At 40.2% G+C, this 20,992-nt stretch overlaps 2 protein-coding genes across 2 annotated transcripts in view; one reads left to right on the plus strand and one right to left on the minus strand.

Annotated features, from left to right (window-relative positions):
• Nucleotides 1-20,992, minus strand: part of LOC125229428 (vacuolar protein sorting-associated protein 13A-like) — a 93,397-nt gene that overhangs the window by 20,473 nt on the left and 51,932 nt on the right. The window contains exons 36-52 of the mRNA XM_048134256.1: nucleotides 19,879-20,043; nucleotides 18,987-19,129; nucleotides 18,196-18,334; nucleotides 15,491-15,704; nucleotides 14,482-14,595; nucleotides 13,168-13,252; nucleotides 12,550-12,700; nucleotides 12,143-12,277; nucleotides 11,088-11,290; nucleotides 10,756-10,892; nucleotides 10,137-10,379; nucleotides 8,849-9,012; nucleotides 8,274-8,378; nucleotides 7,219-7,317; nucleotides 6,437-6,636; nucleotides 5,661-5,733; nucleotides 1,431-1,577 (exon numbers count right to left, since the gene is read on the minus strand). Of these exons, the coding sequence (XP_047990213.1) occupies nucleotides 1,431-1,577; nucleotides 5,661-5,733; nucleotides 6,437-6,636; nucleotides 7,219-7,317; nucleotides 8,274-8,378; nucleotides 8,849-9,012; nucleotides 10,137-10,379; nucleotides 10,756-10,892; nucleotides 11,088-11,290; nucleotides 12,143-12,277; nucleotides 12,550-12,700; nucleotides 13,168-13,252; nucleotides 14,482-14,595; nucleotides 15,491-15,704; nucleotides 18,196-18,334; nucleotides 18,987-19,129; nucleotides 19,879-20,043 (2,517 nt within the window). The remainder of the gene's footprint in view (nucleotides 1-1,430; nucleotides 1,578-5,660; nucleotides 5,734-6,436; nucleotides 6,637-7,218; nucleotides 7,318-8,273; nucleotides 8,379-8,848; nucleotides 9,013-10,136; nucleotides 10,380-10,755; nucleotides 10,893-11,087; nucleotides 11,291-12,142; nucleotides 12,278-12,549; nucleotides 12,701-13,167; nucleotides 13,253-14,481; nucleotides 14,596-15,490; nucleotides 15,705-18,195; nucleotides 18,335-18,986; nucleotides 19,130-19,878; nucleotides 20,044-20,992) is intronic.
• On the plus strand, nucleotides 2,570-4,865 carry LOC125229427. The gene is made up of 2 exons (XM_048134255.1): nucleotides 2,570-3,575; nucleotides 4,174-4,865. The coding sequence occupies exons 1-2, from the start codon at nucleotides 2,577-2,579 to the stop codon at nucleotides 4,438-4,440; spliced, it is 1,266 nt and encodes a 421-aa protein (XP_047990212.1). The 5' UTR covers nucleotides 2,570-2,576; the 3' UTR covers nucleotides 4,441-4,865.

Below are 20,992 nucleotides of genomic sequence, written 5' to 3' on the forward strand. Positions count from 1 at the left end.
AAGACAAGTATTTTATCACTTATTTAATATTTTCTTGTATTGTGCGCTTAATGTTAGGATTTAATCATTAGACTAGCTTTTCTCCGCGGTTTCGCTCGCATTAAATTCAAAAACTACAAAATGCTCCATACAAACTCCTACCCTCCATTTTAGGGAAGTGGGGAATTAAAAAGAGACAAAAGTAGCCCATATCACTCTCTATCCTTTCAATTATCTCCACTTAAAAATCACGTTAATTCGTCGCTCCGTTTTGACGTGAAAGACGGACAAACAAACACATATACTTTCCCATTAATTCATAACTCTTATACTTATCAAAGTAAAGCTTGTAAATACTGCCCAAGACTAGAGGTACAATACTTGGTGTGCCTGGAATTTTAACCCAGGTAAGACCACCTAATGAAATGAAATGAAATGAAATATTTATTTTCCAAGTAGGCATATTACAATGCGCTTATGAACGTCAAATAAAACTACGCCGGCTCTAACCCTACGCCTCAGCCTCGAGAAGATTTCAGTCCCCCCTCAGTTGGAGGAGGGTATCCACTATGGGACCGGCAAGAAACTCGGCGGGCCACTTCTTTTCAAAACATTACATCTTATATTTAACATGCATTAAAAAAAAACAAGATACAATTTAATAAGCAAAAGTATTCATAAAAAAAAATATTAACACAAGAAATTATACAAAGTACAAAGCTATTAATATGATTATTAATAAGAGATGTTAGAGATGTATAGAGTCTCTAAGTGTCAAAGTACATCTAAAAAAAATTATACATGAAGAAAAAAACCGAATAACTAAAATAACTTTAGAGTTGTAAAAGACTCTTGTTGTCTTAAGCAAAGGAAAAAAAAAAATATGTATACTTAATCTACTTTTTTCCTTGGAGATGTATATGGTCTCCAAGAGTCAGAAAGAAAAATAAACAAACAAGGACCGAACAGAGTGCCTCAACGTAATCTCATAATGACATTGTAAGAGACAAGAAGCACATACAGACTGACTGTAATTATTGTACGTCTTCCTAATCATTCTTACAATACGAAATGTGACTCTAGACTTATCTTATCTTATCTTAAATCTGGCCCTTACGGATACACTTCGACCCATCGGGATCTTTTGTGCAATTAACCCCCACGATACTAAGATCCTTCAGCTACTCAGGAGCTTCTCGACCATCTCCACGTATCGGATGATGAGGCTCACGGGTAGCTCTCTGAAGTCCTTTGGCACCAGGTAGCCTGCTCCAAAGTTCTTCACTCTTTGTCTGGCGAGGGTGTGACATTCACACATTAGATGTCTGATGGTCTCTTCCTCTTCGCCACACATACGACAATCAGTGTTGTCAGCGTGTCCCATCTTGGCCAAAATTCCTTTGACTCTAGACTTACAATCCCAAGCAATTTTTAGTACAAATCACACCCACCTGTCCAGATTCCTTCTGGTGTAGTTTGAGGAACAGGTCGTCACACAAGTTGTCAATGCGTACGGGCGCGTCGCCTGCCGTATACGGCTTGAAGGTGATGGTGAATGGACGGTCTGTACCTCCAGTCACTTCTACTGAGATCGCCGACTAGAAAGAAAAACGTTAATAATACTTTTAGTTTTAGAGTTACGATAAACTAAAGACACATTTACGAACAGTTGAGCATACCTACTTTATTATAAATTTATATCATTATTAGTTTTTTTTAAATGAACAAATAAGCGCTGATAGCCTAGCGGTAAGTGCGTGCGACTTTCGTTCTGGAGGTCGCGGGTTCGAACCCCGGCTAGCACCAATGAGTTTTTCACTTATGTGCGAAATGCCATTTGATATTTGCCAGTCGCTTTTCGGTGAAGGAAAACATCGTGAGGAAACCGGACTAATTCCAATAAGGTCTAGTTACCCTTCGGGTTGGAAGGTCAGATGGCAGTCGCTTTCGTAAAACTAGTGCCTACGCCAAATCTTGGGATTAGTTGTCAAAGCGGACCCCAGGCTCCCATGAGCCGCCGGAAATGCTGGGATAACGCAAAAGAGGATGATGAAATCAACCTGTTCTAAACACTCGTATTTTATTACCTTGAAAGTCTTTATTTATTATGCAAGTTACACGTGTATGTAGGTACCTCGTACCTCCTAATAATTCTGATCCTAGGCAATATAAAGTTAGATATAAACGCTGTATTTTCATTTCATATTTCAAATCAAATGGTAAGTAGAATTTGGTAAACCGATGTCTAAAAAAATAAATAATACCTACTAGTACATTTCGACACTATTCGGAAGTCATATCATAACACAGCATAACGACATATTGCATAACTGCATCCGTACATCGTACTACTCTGAAACATACAACCTTGTCACTTTCACTAGTTTAACTGCATCATTTGGCGCCACTTACTTCCGCGTTAAAGCGACAAAGTCGTAACGGTGCGTCGAAGATGGATGTGTTAATTCAATTTACACCACTTTCATCTCAACTATTATAAGACATGAAAAATGTTCGCTGGAGCTCAGTTTTCAGTAGAACCCAAGGTTGGAAACACTATAAGTTATTAAAAAAAAATCATATAGAAACCTTTAAAAATGTGTAATATAATTTCAGTGACAGTGCTAATAACATTATTCAGTGCCGTTTTCAGTGAAGATGCATTTCTAAACGAAACTATACACATTCGAGTAAAACGTGGAAAGTACTACTCCTATCCATCTAGATTCTACAGGCGACCCCCAAACATTTACCCAGTAAAGGGGGCATTTTCTATAACACCCCCTCCAGGGTACATGATGGATGATGATGAACCTTACCCAGGAAGACCCTATGATCCAAGACCTAAGGTTAGTAAAAGACCCAATGACGGCTTAAGAGACGAAGACATAAATAACATAGTGAAATACTTAAGTAAGCAAGATTTGGATAAGCTCATAGATATGGCCAGCGATAAAGAAAGATATAGAGAAAATTCAGTTGAAAGGAGACCTTACAAGCGAGATGAAAGTAGAGTTAAAGAAACTGAACATCCTACTTCAGGGTTTTCTTTTAACGGTCCTTATAAAATCTATGAATCAGACAAATATAATAGCAACGGACCATGGGTAGAATCAGAATCAATCCCTGTTCATTTCAAGCCACAAGACGATGTTTATAATGGGCCTATTAGATCCCAAAATACTGAAGAATTCAGGCCTAAACCACAAGAAAATTATAATAAATACAACGGCCCATACGCACCAACAGATTTACTAAACTACGTAGAAGATGCAACGCAATCAAAAATAGTTTACATCAATCATGAAACTCCAAATATGTCAACAGAAGAATCAATGCAAAATAAACAGATATCATATTTAAACGCGTATATACATCATGAGATAAATGGTATGCCTAAACAGGATATACAAAGAGAGGAACTATTGCCAAAACCTGTTAATTTGCGAGAAGAAGACTTTGATATATCCTATACAAATAATGTGCCAACGGTAGTAAGGCCCGGATATAAGGTGGAGAATTTTGGAGATCTTCCTTTGATGAGTAATGCTCATAAATTGGATACAGTCAGTTCGTACAAAGTGCCACATTATACAGTAAGTAATGAAAGAAAACTCTGTCAAAATTTTCCGTAGTTTTCAGTAGCGTCGATACAACTCGATTCCCAACGGGTTCCGAGAAAGTGCAGTATCTGTAGAAGTCCCTACAAAACAGATCCCAAAACCCCTCTGGCTTTACCAGCAAAAATTTTCACGCGTCGCCACTGGTAGTTTTTATAACAAATACGAGTATAAGGGCCGGTTGCATCAAACCGTCTGTCACCGTCAAAGCGTTCGTTAAATTTTATAATATGGGAAGTTCCATAGTCGTCTGCTGCGTGATGATGTGTCTGTCAAATATGGTTGATGCAACTGGCCCTAAAGAGTGGAAATGGTTAATGGTCATAACTACGTATTTAAAGACTTTCTAAATTTACTTAATATCATTGATCATTACATTACATTATTTCTGTTATCCTCATACAAGTCTACCAAATAAATGCCCTTGCATTGATCTACTAAGTAGCATAACCGACAGATAGATTCACAGCCAAATATGGTTTAGTTAAAAGACGTCTAGTCTACTCGGGACCAAATATCCCCATAAGCTATAACAACATCCAATAATGTAAACAAAAACACTTCATTTTTACAGGTAACGTCAAGCTCAAAATACAGCCCACCTCCACCACCGCCATCATCTTCATCATCATCATCTTCACTATCATCGTCATCATATTCATCACCCTCCGTGCCCCTAGAACCAGCGGCCCCTATCTCAGCCGCGAAGGAACAGAGCGACGCGCATCTTAAAGCTGTTAAGATATGGACCCATCGGTCGCAGGGGACAGCTTATACTTTGCATAGTGATGGGACGCTTTCTTTAGAAAGGCAGAAGTCCAAAACTAAATATGGACAATGACTTAACGGACAAAGTTACAGTTCTACAAGTTACATTCTACGCTGGGAACAGAAACGTTGAATTAGTAGGTCCGGTCCGGCCGAAACGGACCGGGACAGAATGATGATAATAATTAATGTCCTACAATTTTAAATGGACATTATTAAGATATGAACCTATTGTTTATATGTCACAAGGAATAGTCTATATGTTACATAATAATACGTTACAGACTAATAGAAAACAAGTGGATCGCGTATATCTTTATAATATAACCTAATACCTACTAACGGGTAACCTAGATAGCCTAGGTTTCTAGTAAAGACTGTGGTGTACCTAATTTAAACTAATTTATTTATGATTAATACTTTAAGACGCTCAAATAGTTTAAGAACATGAGGTGGTAAGTTAGATAATAATGTTTTTGCAGCACCACCAAAAATAATGTAGAAAATATTAAAAATAAAGAAACTAATCAAACTAATTCAAGATCATACATGACTATTATGACTTACCTGAACTTAAGGACCTGTTTGTTATGAGTAAGAATCACCGTCTTAGAGGCCACAGCTTGAAAATTACTCGCGTTCCCAGCACAAGCAATCCTAGGAAGCACTTCCTATCAAACCGTGTCGTACGCGAGTGGAATAAACTACCAGAAACAGTGATAAGTGCTCCCTCAGTGAACAGTTTCAAAAACAGACTTGATAAACATTTAAAACTAAAATATAAACATTAACTATAGAACAACAAGTGCAGTGATATACACGCATCAGCTATCAGCTGCTAGTGTATCAAATAATATAATAATAATAATGTTTCTATTTATTTATGTTCCTAATCCCAGAGAGCTTTTTCTTGTTACATTATGGTTCAAAAGTTATTGTTCTTTTAAAAGAACGTTGGGACTCACGAGGGACGAAGTAATAACATTTATTTATTTATTTTGACGACCGGTCTGGCGCAGTCGGTAGTGACCCTGCCTGCTGCGCCGCGGTCCCGGGTTCGAATCCCGGTAAGGGCATTTATTTGTGTGATGAGCACAGATATTTGTTCCTGAGTCATGGATGTTTTCGATGTATATAAGTATTTATATATTATATATATCGTTGTCTGAGTACCCACAACACAAGCCTTCTTGAGCTTACCGTGGGCCTCAGTCAATCTGTGTAAGAATGTCCTATAATATTTATTTATTTATTTATTTATTTCAACACAAATAATACAATAAAATCACTCACCCCCTTATCCATTCTCAGTACTGTAAAATGATTCTTCGTTATCGGGAAATGCTGGCTCACGACTCCCGAGTCCCTGTTAACAAGTGATGAAATTTTGATACTTAATCAATCGAGACAAAAAAGAAATAAGTAAATAAATCAATCTATAAAAAAATGGAATGTTTTATGTCTCGAATGAGACTCAAACTCGCGCTTCCGAGGTAGCACAAGCAATAGTGAAACTTGCACGAAATAAAGCATCAGATAATTATAAGAATAACATGGAGAGAAGTTATTTTTAAATCCAATTTCTATTTAATAAGTCAGGTAGTAATATATAAAGTAACTCAGTTGACCGTGACGTCATTCAATTCAATACGATTCGGGTTTCCTTATAAATATATTTTTTTTCCACTTGTTATTTTACCACTTTGTCGGCGTGATTGATATACATATTGGTACCCAGCTTTCTAGTGCTAATAACGGTCACTAAGATTATCCGCGGGCGGACGGACGGACGGACATGGTGAAATTATACGGATTCCTAGTTTAAGTTGACTACGGAACCCTAAACAAGGTGCCCCTCGAATTTTACACCTCAAATAGTCTGAAATAGACGTTACGGCCAACGGGATTTTTTTATTTTATTAACTGTTGTTTTTGAAGATGAATGGCCCTCGCTAGGATACGGGCGACCATTCACCTTGAAGCTGTGGTAAATCATTCTTTAGGTGTTGTTGAACTTTTTTAGATTATTGATAATTTTGTTGATGTGTGTTGTGAATGGAATGAGTTACCTGTACTTGCAGTGCATAGCCATGGAGTCGGTCTGAGGCCAGAACGGTGTGCACTGCTGCGGCGCCAGGTCTATCCAGAGGTCCGCCGCCTCGTTCTCCTCCATGAACCGCAGGTGCCGCTTACTGTCGTTGTACACCAGGAAGTAGGGGAGGAGGGTCACGATCTTGGTCAGTTGGGGGCAGAGCTCCGAGAGTGTTACCTGGGGGAGAAAATTTAAAATTACCGTTTATTACATCATCATCCTCCTCGCGGCATTTGCCACGGCTCATGGGAGCCTGGGGTCCGCTTTGACAACTAATCCCAGGATTTGGCGTAGGCACTAGTTTTACGAAAATGACTGCATTGGAATTAGTCCGCTTTCCACACGATGTTTTCCTTCACCGAAAAGCGACTGGCAAATATCAAATGACATTTCGCACATAAGTTCCGAAAAACACATTGGTACGAGGCGGGGTTCAAACCCGCGACCTCCGGATCGAAAGTCGCACGTTCTTACCGCTAGGCCACCAGCGCTTTTTTTTTAATGCATGTAATTAGGTTAAAAATGTAAGGAAAGTCTCCTTATTTCCCTTTCTATCCCTGAAATTACGAAAAACATTGTGTACTTTCCAAGGACCGCACGTGCGGTACATAAACTTCTACGAATAAGGCCCTCGCCTAAAGCTTCAGGTTTTAATTTGCACTTAATTCGAAATTCCCGTTTACCGCCCTATTAACACAGTGCAATATGATGTTATATATACTGGGAATAATGTGTGTAATGTAAGTGTATTAAACTTACATTGAGCAGGATCCGATAGTTCATCTTTCTCTCAGTATGCGCACAAACAATAAGGCCCGGCGCGGCGGCGGCGGCGCGGCAGGCTCGGGACCACGCGGACTGTTCCACAAACATAACAAACCAACACATCATATACCTATGACACCAGGCAGGCAAGCATGGTCGCGCGATAAATGATGCGTCAAGCCGTCCTTTTCGCACTAATTGTAAATGCGATAGAGAGTTAGAGACGCACCGATGCGAAAAAGCTTATAGAACTAGTGCCAAATACTATGTAAACTCTACGAGTTAATACGTGCAGCTTGGTGCCAAAGTTGGCAACATGCGATACTAGCGCCCCTAGCGGCATGAGTTGATCAAAATAGTTTAGTTCATACAGTATAAAATTAAAAAAAGTCACACATTCTTATTTTTTTGTTTTATTCCGTCTAAAAATGTTAAAGTAGATCAAGTAATCGCATTTTCTATTTTAATTTACTAAAATAAAAGTCTGACAAACTACTTTGAACAACTCGTACCGCTAGATGGCGCTAGTAAAATTGTTGCCGCTCCATTGTATGGGAAACGTCAGAAGCTGCACGTATTAACTCTAGAGTTTATATAGTATTTGCTAGTGCGCAGTATAGTACCTATAGTAAACTGAGAATATCAACAATATTTATTCAACGTCGAAGCTTCGTAGATATAAGAACGTGAACCGAATTAGTGCGTTTTCACATTATCCGATCTGATATCGGATGTAGGACCCATATCCCATACATTGAAGACACCATCATTGATTTTTGCCTTTGAAGTCCTTCCGACATCCGATACCGGATGGGATAATGTGAAAACGCACTTAAGAAAACTTGATTTCTACTCAAACTAAATGAATAGCGTATATACGAACGTAATACTAGAATAACGTAATATGTACTAAATAAGAAGCGTTTCTGAACGCTCACCGACTAATTAGAATTACTATCTTGAAGGTGACCCGTGCCACATACACTTGTCTTTTTCTTTCATTTTCTTCACAATTGTTTTTAGAAAAATATAACGAAACTAAATATTACCTGATGCGCGCGCAGTCGAAGTTTATCGGCTTGCCGATGCCGTCTCGCCGGCGACCAAAGAAGTGGTTCGTCTGTCACTTCGTACACCGTGTCAGAATGGCTACCCTGTAGATCAAAAAATGCGTAGGTATATAGAAGTACTAGAATTTTCTGTTAAAAAGAATAGTCATTCATTTGAATGTCAATTTTTAGACTACGGAAACTTTTCGCTAAATTATGTCTAATCACATACATACAATCACGCCCATAAAGGGGTAGGCAGAGCACATGAAACTGCTAAAGTTACAGTGCCTCTCTTGGCAAATAAGGGGTTGAAAGAAAACGAAACTGTGACATTGCAGTGACAGGCTGCCAGCCTCTCGTCTACGCCACAATTTACCCCATATCCCACAGTCGCCTTCTACGGGAAGAAAGGGGGTGGTGAAATTCTTAACCCGTCACCACAAGGGTGTCTAATTATAATTCTAATAAAATAAAAGCTTAAAACAACTGACAGCGTGTTAAAATTACGACGGCGACTAAGTTCTTGTAACTCTTAAAATCATTTTGCTTGTTTTACGAACTTCGGTACCTACCTTGAGTTGCAACGGCAGTGTAGTTTTATTAATAATCCAATACGGCGCATGCAGATGCAGCTGCCAGCAGTCTGCCCTTCGCAACCACGCCCGGACACCCAGCTGTTTATTCCCGCCCTGGGTGTCGCATTCTGTACTCATTGTTATGTTCTTTTCCGTCACGTCTGCAAAAATAAAACTTCATGAATCTTAATAATAGTCATCACGGGGATTCGAAAAAGGAGCCGTAAACAGGAAGTGCCGATTGCAAAATAATTTGATGCGGTTTTAGAATGGTTGCGATACGACCTCAACCATTTTTTTCCCCAGCGCTAGGCCCGGAAAATGCTAGGTTGAGGAAGAATTTAAGAGCATACATATCGTCACTACTTAAAAAAAAACTTGTAACTTCGTCTGTCAATGAAAAGAAAATTGAAGTAAGTAACTAAGTATGTATGGAATGCATATAGACTTACTGTGTTTTAACTTTGAGGAGCAGCGTGAGATACGAGATTTTTTAAAAGTAGTGACGATATAATATTGTCTTCGGTTACCGCGATAGTTACTCATGAAATAAAACTATGGAAACGGATTAAATCGCGTATAATGAATTTAAAATACATCCCGACGTTTCGAACTCTTTACAGTGTTCGTGGTCAACGGGTGACTGAGGAAAAATTAAAATGTGCAAAAGCTACCCACTTACAAGAAATATTAACGAACCATGACCACAAATAATATAGATTTCTAAGGCAGGTTCACACTATAACTAGCTTTATTAATAGTGTGTGAACCTGCCTTAGAAATCTATATTATTTGTGGTCATGGTTCGTTAATATTTCTTGTAAGTGGGTAGCTTTTGCACATTTTAATTTTTCCTCAGTCACGCGTTGACCACGAACGCTGTAAAGAGTTCGAAACGTCGGGATGTATTTTAAATTCATTATACGCGATTTAATCCGTTTCCATAGTTTTATTTCATTAGTGACGATATGTCACTTGGCTCACTGCATTCCGCAAATTACACTAACCATCGAGAAGACCCGTGACTCCGATTCAATTCGATTGTTTTCTTCGATTAAAACCTTCAGTTTTTAAATTTTGAACTAGACAAAGCCAAAGACCGACTAGACTGAAAGATAAATGGTATCATTCATGTTAATTTATCACAAAATATGTGATACCTGGCGCGAGAGTGAAGCTACCAGTCCATGGTAACCCCATGTCTCCGCAAGTAAGCTTTAAGGCATAGGAGAGAAAACTATAGACTAATCTGGAATGAAAGATTTTATGGAAAAACACTATTTACCTGGCGAAAGAGTGAAGCTACCAGTCCAAGGCAGCCCCATATACTGCACATGCACAGTCAATCTATGCGCCTGTGTGAGTTCTAATGCGTGTGTGTGCGTGCGCTCGCCTGCCGACACTCTCATACTGATGTCTCCACAAGTGAGTTCTAGGGCGTAGGGGAGACGGTTGTAAACAGCGAGGGGGGGAAGCACGCGGATTAGGTAGTTGGGGATGGAGCGGGTGATTTTTGGGGAGGGGCAACCTGAAACAAACAGATCTATTAAAGATGAAAGTAAAACAGTTGCAGAGATAATTGACCCTCAAATAATTAACCCGCAAGAAACTTGTAAGCAGGAAGCGCCAATTTTTATTACTGGTACTGTTCCGAACGAATTATTTGATAGACGCTCTTTGGATGGCGGGTCTTGGTCGCTCTAAGATTGACAAGAATAATTATGCACGGTAGTCTAGTCACCAGCTCGAGCGACTTGATGACTCATCATCCAAAACCTAATAAACATTCAAGAATTTGACTATAACCACATCATGAAAATCTACAATATCACGACTATTTTGTCTAACATGTTTTTATCTTCAAGAACATACTCATATTTAAACATAATTGGAAAGGAATTTACCTTCGACTGTGAGTATCCTCATGGCAAACACCTTTGAGTCTTCATCAGACTTTGCAGGACAAACTATATCCCTTGGACTGCCCAGATCTTTAGCCAGTTCCATCCACCAGATACCCTGCGTTGAGGTTTGGTAATTGCTGAAACAATAAGACTAGGTAGGTATAGATCCAGTTATATTGGGATAAAATGGAAACAATTTCAATTATGTCTAGCAGTCTGGATAATAATTAATAGTCGCATAATTTAAAGAAGCTGATGGTTCGAATCTGACCTTCAACAACCATGGATTTAGTCACTCATTTTTAGTGCGATATTTGGATGGAAATACTTACTCAGCAAGCACTGGTAGTAGGAACAACTTGCAATGGTAGGCTATATACAGTGGCACATTATAGGTGTCTTGGGGTGCTACACACGCCAGTCGCATTTTGTCGTCAAACGGATTGCTGACAGCTCCGATTAGCTCAGCCCCAATGGCTTGAAGGTCCGTCTTCTTGTAGAAAAGTTCTAGCGGGTATGAGGTTTCATTACGCAGCTGAAAAGTATTTTTAATTATAATTCAAATTAATAGAACTCTGTTTAACCCACATATGCCCAACACATTTCCCCCCCTATTTTTTGAGGTGACAACCTCATTCTCCTACTTATTTTAATGAGTAGTAGCGTGTTTTCAGCAGTGGGTCATAAACGACCATATGGGCATATATGAAGTAATAACGAATGGGACTTTAAAATATGTCTATTTTCAATCGTTCTTGCTATAGTATATATTTTTTCCCCTCACTAGCTCGGAAACACGTGTTTTGTCCTTTAATACCAGCAGATTCAACTATAAACTCCTTTCACTTGCTCGTTTTTCAATTTAACACTCGGCGTTAAAATAAAACTTTACACCCTTGTATAACTAATAACTATTTTCTACTAGTAAACTTAAAAAAGTTATGTCTTGGTTTTTGAAAATATGCACCTTAAATCAATGGAACAACTGAAACGAAGTTGAAATTCCACACACCGATAGATAAATCGCACTATGTCTAAAAACGTAAGAAGGCATATTCTGAATAATACAGTAGGCCTAGCACATGATTGCCGCGAGAGTATGTCGCCGCGAGATAGATGACATGTCTTCTTTTAACTGTATTAATGACATAAGGACGGGTAGTCTATCTCGCGGCGACATACTCTCGCGACAATCATGTACTAGGCCTACTGTATTATTCAGAATATGCCTTCTTACGTTTTTAGACATAGTGCGATTTATCTATCGGTGTGTGGAATTTCAACTTCGTTTCAGTTGTTCCATTGATTTAAGGTGCATATTTTCAAAAACCAAGACATAACTTTTTTAAGTTTACTAGTAGAAAATAGTTATTTGTTATACACTTACTTGCAAAGGAGATCGTACGACAATTTTCTGCTGGTTATAGCTGGAAGTACGTTCGACAACAATATAGTAGCGGGTTCCGTTCCTACTCGGGTGTAACACGTGCAATTTGGACACAGTGCGCTGCGGACACGGAATCTGAAAACAAAGAACAGTAATTCCATATTTGGTTGGAAATGAAACTAGATTTTCACTTGTTTTCTTAAATCCAATAGGATGATTTTTATCCCCAAAGCTTCAAATATCACGACGAAACGTATGGACGCCTGCAAATCAAGAAGGCTTCAAATGCAAAAAAAATGAAAAAACAATGCACTGGATCGCTTGAAATTCTAACTATAGAACTACGGGATAGCAGCCCTACTTTACCAACTGAGAGAATATTAACCTACATTTTTATGGATAGTTACCGTGAGTTCATCCAAATCATGCAGCTTGATAGTAAGCGTCTTGTCGGTAAGCCGTCGATGTAGCTTAGGGGCGTCCGGTGGTGGCGATAGCGGGGAATGCCACGTCGTGGGTTTGGTTTCAAGAGCTGATGATGGAAACCCGCCTTCCAAGCTGTAAAAAAATGGTTATTCCTTTGTACCAAAAATAGTTTTTATGCCAAGAAACAGACATACGGTATATTACTACAGGAGTATTTTAAGTGCCCACTAGGATTTGTTAGCTGTTCGTCCAATACGCAGTTCGTCCAAATGATTTTTCAATAAGCATTTCGTCCAACACGCATTTGGTCAAACATGCATGTCGTCCAATAGCATTTCGTCCAAATGGTATTTCAATTAGCATTTCGTCCAACACGCTTTTGGTCAAACATGCATGTCGTCCAATAGCATTTCGGCCAAAGCGTATTACGTCAACAAGTATTTTGCCTAAATAACTACGGCCTTTGATATTGATAATAATGAAATATTACAACGACTTTTCGAAATAGTCTTGAACTCTTGCAAGATTTCGTTTCATTACTAAAACTGATTCTGACAAAGTTGATCCAATTCTATTAAAAACCTGTGAATGCAACTTACCAATCCCAATCGTCATTGACGTCAGTAGTCTCCGGTTTCAGTTCAGCTGCATCATCCAACATGTCTGCTGACGATGTGTCACATCCTGTAAAAAATATCTCATGTAATAAATTATGTAATATTTCTTGTAATGTGTCACCGAGTTCAAAATCCACGATGAGGCATGGTTTAAGACACTCGCAATCAAGCGAGCGAAGCGTCACCAGTCCAATACATGTTCGCCTCCGGCACAGTATAATAAAGAGTACTATCGTACAGTATGGCCACCCGCTTCCCGCTGAAAATGCCGTCCACCCCCTCTCGGTTAACTCACAGTTACCGCCTGTCAAAAACGCGAACAGTCGACCTGTCATATTTCATTCATAAAAGCATAGTACGCGTTCACCTACACGAGCTTAGACTGTGTGCTAGGAACGCGCCTCTTTCATATATTTGATCGCCAGTGTCCGAGGTGTGCCTCGGGTACACTACACTTGCATGGCCGCTCCCGTATTCGTAGCCTTCTTGAGCTTACCGTGGGCCTCAGTCGATCTGTGTGAGAATGTCCTATAATATGTAATGTCCTAATGTATTGGCTTACACAGACATGAACAACGCTGCCGGTCTACTACTTGACAAGAGACTGTTTAAATAGTCTGTAATAGACTTAAAGGCCAATGATGATGTCACCGAGTTATACTTTACTTGCTAAACAATAGAGGTAACGAGCCAAACATTATCAGTTATATATTGATTTAGACTAACACGATTTGCACTCATAATTTTAGAACAAATCGGGACCAAAATGAGGGCAGGGAATTTCTTCTTCGTGGAATCCAGTGATTAGCAAATGTAAGCGTGAAAAAACACCTAGGGACACACCGGCTGATGTCGTGAGTGTTGTGTGTAGGCAAAGTGACAACCCTAGCGCAAAAGTGAATAATCAAGAACAAGTGCGGGTAGTTCGAGAAACTCGCGCGGCTAGAAGATGTTGATGCAATTCTTCGCCAGTCTACCCGTGACCACGAACATAATGTGATGTTCGAAACGTCGGGCCAAATATAAATGTAAGTGTTTACGCGATTAAGTCCCGTTGTGTTCTAAAATTATTATCAGTTATATATAGGTACTAAGTTCATATTAAGCAGAAACGTCTTCGCGCAACCCTGAATTCTCTTTTCGTTTCGTGTGTCAAATGCGAACCCTCGTTGGTAAAGTTTGCAGAAGCGATTGGATCGGGGTTCCAAGAGGTCGCAAGTTCGATTCTCAGTGGAAATCTTTCAATTTTCCTAAAAAAAATATTTAAAACATTATAAATTATATTTGTCACAATACCTGGTGTGCTCGGTCTGCTGCTGTCGACGTCATAATCTGCAACGATGAGCACCCGATCGTTTCCTGCCAGGTCGGTCTCCGAATGAGTCTTTAGATGAACTGTTGAGCCGGGCTCTAAAAACAATACACTAAAATAATACAAACAAACAACAACACAACAAACAAACAATACAATTAGTTCTGAATTTTTGCCACGGCTCATATTGAAAAGGGTACGTAGACGAAGATGACCTTTTATTATGCGGATCGTATGCTTTTTTAAGGGCCGGTTGCATCAAACCGTCTGTCACCGTTATAAGCGTTCGTAAAATTTTATTGTATGGGAAGTTCCATAGATGTCTGCTGCGTGACGATGATATGTTTGTCAAATGTGGTTTATGCAACTGGCTGCAAACACTTCATTGGTTATAAAAGATATTAGTGTAAAAATCAGGGATCGGATACCGGTATTTTTTTCGGAACGGTTTCGTACGTTAACCCGAGAACGTTATTTTAGCTTTCTTGGTTCCATTAACCGGTATTCTTTTTCGTTTGGTGAACAAACGTTTATGAGTGAAGAACGGAATTTAAAGTTCCGTTCTTTAAAGATAAAGACAATTAACTGTTGCAGGATGTTACAGTCACCCGCACTCAAGCCGTCCGATCCACACTGAGAGCAGCTAACGCAAAAACGCTAAATACTTACGTATATCATTAGTAAGAGTCAACTGTTGAGGTGGCGTTACAATCGCCCCCACACAAGCTGTACGATCCACACTCAGCGCAGCCAGCGCTCGGCCTAGCGCTGCATGCGCTGTTAGTGTCAGCGCTGGACGCGCCTCAACCACTATAGATGTGAAATACTTACGTATATCATTAGTAAGCGTCAACTGTTGAGGCGGAGTTACAATAGCGCCCACGCAAGCCGTCCGATCCACACTCAGCGCAGCCAGCGCTCGGCCTAGCTTTGCATGCTCTGTTAGTTTCAGCGCTGGACGCGCCTCAACCGCTATAGATGTGAAATACTTACGTATATCATTAGTAAGCGTCAACTGTTGAGGCGGAGTTACAATAGCGCCCACGCAAGCCGTCCGATCCACACTCAGCGCAGCCAGCGCTCGGCCTAGCGCTGCATGCGCTGTTAGTTTCAGCGCTGAGCGTGCTTCGATGACTATGTATGTGCAGAGACGCTCGACGCTTTCTGATTCAAGGCCGGAATCTACGCTGTCTTGGCGAACGGGGTCCTACAAAAAATATTATCATATTATAGAAACCCCGAGTAGACTAAATAATTTTAAGTTAGTTATCACACCTCTGTTTCCCCTATATTTAATTCATAACTTATACTGCATCATCAATACGCAAAGCTGTGTAGTATAAGGTGGATTTCAACATGTAAGTATATCACCATTATTCGCTACTCATCTATTAATGTAGTGGGCTATAGTTGCCCCCAACCAAACTGACGATCGAGACAACAAAAGCCTTGAGCTCGCGTTACCAGTTTCCCATTCATTGTCTTTAACGGAGCGAGCCGAGGCCTATATCGACATTCCTTTATGTGGGTTTACTGCTTGGAAATTTATAACGCGAAGCTCAAGGGTTTCATTGGGTAACCTATCGATGTTTCGAAAATCCTTTGTCCGATTATCACTTGTCCGAAAACGGTTGAATTTTTATAATCCAAATACATTGTTTACCATATTTCCAAAATGTCGCTAGTTTGCTATCCCACATTCTCGTTTTCCCGAAACTCAATAACCAGAAGAACGGTTGCCAACTTTATCATTTGACAACCGATTTGTTACCCACCTTTTCATAAATCCGATGCTACGCGACATCGAAATGTAATTTTACCTAATATCATTTTACAGAAAAATTAAAAATGGGTTAGGTTAGGTTAGAACTGCAACCATACAGAAAAAAAGTGCTAGAGAAGTGGGTTAGGTTAGTTTAGAACGGCGGCCCTCACAGAAACATACATTTGCTATAAAAATGGGTTAGGTTAGGTTAGAACTGCGCTTGGCGGTTGCTCACGGCATGAAAGGAGGGAAACTGGCCGGCCCCCCGAGAGGTCCGCCAGTGGCGTGAGGAGGCGCGTGATGACCTGTACCAGCAATGGTCAGAGCGTCTGGAGATCCCGGGAGCTAGCCGAGACCTGGTGACCGCTGTTCGGCCCGTTCTGAAGGAATGGGTCGAACGCAAACATGGCGCACCCTCCTTCCACCTCACACAGCTCCTGACGGGGCACGGTTGTTTCGGATGGTACCTGTGTGAGAGGGTTGGACGAGAGCCGACCCCAGAGTGTCACCACTGTGACAGGGGAGCCGTGGACACGGCCAAACATACGCGCGAAGAGTGCCCTGCGTGGGCGGAGCCTCGCGCTGCCATGTCTACGGTGGTGGGCGGAGACCTCTCACTGCCGGCGCTAGTACGCCGTATGATCCGCAGTGAGGAGGCTTGGGCGGCAGTGGCCACCTTTAGCGTCACCGTCTTGACGCAGAAGGAGGCCGCGGAGCGAACGCGCGAGGACGATGTCAATTCGCTCCCTCAGCGCCGACGCAGACCAGCTAGGCGGCGCAGAGCCTACGTGGCTCGTTTCATGCCACCATAGCGGGAACCTGCGGGTGATAGGTCGGGAGTCCCATCACCCGCCTGAAGAGGTTCGGGCTGGAAGGCCCTCTAGTGTTCCGAGGGCCTTCAGCGGAGGTGACTTCAAGAGGAGTCTAAAAAGACGGGCCCGAAAGGGCAACGCTGACGGGGTATCGGAGGCCTAAAAACAAGTGCCCGAAACCCCGTCCACAAAGCGAGCGGCGGAACACCCCAGGGGGTTTAGTCGGTGAGAGTCCGATATACCCACTGGCTTCTCCCGGGCCAGTGGGATCCATAACGGATTCCCCCTGGGTCAAAAAAAAAAAGGTTAGAACTGCGCTGCGACCATACAGAACCAAAATTATGCTAGAAAAGTGGGTTAGGTTAGGTTAGAACTGCGACACTACAGAAACAAACATTTGCTAGAAAAGTGGGTTAGGTTAGGTTAGAACTGCGACCATACAGAAACAAACATTTGCTAGAAAAGTGGGTTAGGTTAGGTTAGAACTGCGATCCTCACGGAAAAAAACATTTGCATGTAAAGTGGGTTAGGTTAGGTTAGAACTGCAACCATACAGAAATAAAAGTTTGCCATAAACTCTTATGGCAAGGACTCTTAGGTCAAGTAAGAACTGCGACCGTGAGGGTCGGGAACAAACTTTTGTTAGAAAATTAAGGATTTATTGAACTTTTGATATAGCGGCTTATTCATATTTCGAATTATAAAACTATATTACGCCATACAACATAGCTGTCAAAGGATACTTGGGAATTTTAATAAGTGTTAATTCGAATTTCGAACTTTTGATATAGCGGCTAAATAATATTTCGGAATAAAAACTTTACGCGATAAAAAGTAGTTGTCAAATGATTCTTAGGAATTTTAATAAGTGTTGATTCGAATCATAAGCGAAACAAAATTACAGCGAAATAAAAATGGGGAAAATAATAATAGGGGAAAAGTACTTTCGGGCAAACAAAACTTAGGCCAATTAATAAAATGGGAAGCGTTTTCGGGCTACTAATATTCGACATTACAATTTTCGACTTTTTGATAGGTAACCGTTTCATTGCCTAGGTAGTCAGTTTGGTTGGTGGCATGTATAGACGGAGCACACGTTGAGTGTAAGTTCCTTGACTAACCTGAACAGTAACAGTTTTCTCTTTCCGCTCGCCGTCGATGAAAGAGACAGTCTTATCGACCTCCTTGTCTGTTTCTCCATCGCTTTGTTCAGGTGCTGACGAGTCAGAATCGTTGCTTAACTCCTCGGCGCTTGAATCGCTGCAAATGAACGCTTAAGTTAATGTAGTAAATATTTAGTAGCCTAATATAGCGACTTTGGGAATGTTAGAATAATTTTAATCTTTGAATAGATAACAAAGGTTACGAATTTATATTTGCGAGAATGAAGGGTTAAGTGCGTGTCTTGATCATCTTGAATAGGATTTTGATCTTGATTAAATATATTTAGGTGTTCACTTATTCATAGCGAAGGTAGGTCTATCGGTCCTTAGAAATATTTAAAAAAGTATCGATAAGTGTTAGTGCGTTTTCACATTATCCGTTCAGATATCGGATGTAGGATCGATATCCCAATTCCCAGATACTTAAGCCGCCATCTTGGATTTTTGCCTTTGAAATTTGATAATTTAAAAACCCACCCAAACTAAATAAAAATAATCTAAAATAACTTCTAGAGATAAAAATTATCATACTCGTATAAAGATAAATAATACATCATACTACACCGATCAAACGACGCAACGGAGCCACGCTGTGACGTCATAGCCCAAATCAATCGTTTAATTTTATTGTTTGTATTATTTTGTTATGTTCTTATTTACTGTTGTTAAAATTTAAGTTTCATGGCGCATTGGATTTGTCTGTAATGTCATTGAAATATGTTTTCAAATAAATAAAATAAAATAAATACTCGGTGAATAGATGTCCCATAGCAGTGGCCAATTTATCCATCAGCCCATTTTCATTCTCCGAGTCGGATTCATCGACGTCCAATGCGTTAAGGAATGACATGTTGCCGCTGTATTCTGCATCCTTTCTGTTTCCTTGTGGGTTCTGAAAATGTAACATAGAACTAAGGTCAAAAGATCAACAATAAAAAAAAACACACACACTAAAGTACTTAGCTAAAACAAGCCGTCCGTAAAAAACACATCAATTTAGAGTATATCTCTTAGTTACCCCTTTAAGGCCCACTTGCACCAACCACTTAAGTCAGGGTTAGTGGGCTGTCAATTGTCAAATTCCATATAAAATGGTGGGTTAACCCTCCACTTTCGTTGCTGCAAGTGGCCCTAAGTGGTATTCAACCCATAGGTGGCCGTGTCGAATGTCAGTCCACCTCTCATGGGTCAATTCGAAGATCAATAAACTATCAACCTTCATTTAGTGGTCAAATGAGGTGGTGCCGTGACCAGGATATTTGTCGTCAATGCACATTTAATAAAAAAAATCACCAATGTTTGTCTATTTATTGAAATAAATTAGAAACATACCTATAAGACATATTGACTGGAGTCGCAGAACAGATCTACCGTCGAAATATCGGGAGTTCGACAAAAATCAAAATCAAAAAGGTAATCACGGTCTATATCCCGGTCAGCATATGTCTAATAAAAATAACCGTGAATCATTCAAACCTTTACGTATTGACTTGAGTTATTCTAAAAATTAAAATAAAATTTAAGGCCAGAGCCAGAACTATGTCATAGTAACGTTATAAATCAGATTGTAAGAAATCTCTTACTGCTTGTCATTTTGACATGGTTATAGAGTGTTCTAGGGTTCCAATTGGCTGACTGTACCTTTATAAACGTCATCTCGTTGTCCGTGTTGTCTTCATCAGCAGACGTCTCAGACTCGAACTCGCTGCGTTTCCGCGTGCGTTTCGCACCGTCTGTGAACGTTTCACCGTCTGTCTCTTTGTGAATGGTCGTGTCTAGGCGAGACGACATCGGGTATGCTTTAGCCTGTGAACAAAGCAAAATTTTAGGCAAAATTATCGAAACAAAAGTAAGAATTTAAATTCGCACGAAGCGCTTTGCTTCTTCTTTTCTTATGCGCACTGCCAAGGAGTGGAATTCCTTGCCGGCGGCTATATTTCCGAGCTCATATAACCCGCCAACCTTCAAATCAAGAGTGAACAGGCATCTTCTGAGCGAACTCACTCCATCGTAGGCCACGTCTTTGCCTTTGGTCAAGAGTAAACCCATTTATAATTTAAAAAAAAGAATTACTATCTTATGCATCGATCAAAAAAACCTAAACTTTAGAACGAATGCTCAAGTATCAAGTTCAGGTTGTAAAATATATTTAATTTCTGTACGCATACTATTCTATCGTTGCTAATTAAGAGACTAACATGTTTATTGCACAAAATATAGGAAATGAAAGTAATATATTGATTTAAAGAAACACGATATGCACTCATAGCTTGAAGTGAATAATCAAGTTCAAGTGCGGGTAGATGTTGATGCAATTCCTCGCTAGTCTTCCAGTGACCACTAACGAAATGTAACGTTCGAAACATTGGACCAAATATAAACTTAAGTGATTTAGTTCTAAAACATATGAATAAAAATACTAATAATTTTGAAATTAGGTGCATAACTACTAGGCTAGGCCAATAACAGATAGGGGAGAAAAATAAATTAAATTGCTAAAAATATACCTGGAAGATACTAGCAGTGAGCTCCCAAGGCCTGTATACGTTCTCCTCGCAGACAACTGGTTCTAAAAGAGGTTCCCAGCAGTCGAGACAATCATTGTAGCACGACGCATGCGCCGTGAGACTCGCGCCTCCGTGAAGTACGTGAAGTCGTGAAGGGTCAACTCTCCAGTTAAATAAAAAAAGATCTAACTGCCGGACTCGACAACTCGAACACTGGAGACATACCTCGGACACTGGCGACACACCTC

The sequence above is a fragment of the Leguminivora glycinivorella genome, chromosome 9 (genome assembly GCF_023078275.1).
Source record: "Leguminivora glycinivorella isolate SPB_JAAS2020 chromosome 9, LegGlyc_1.1, whole genome shotgun sequence".
Taxonomy (NCBI): domain Eukaryota; kingdom Metazoa; phylum Arthropoda; class Insecta; order Lepidoptera; family Tortricidae; genus Leguminivora; species Leguminivora glycinivorella.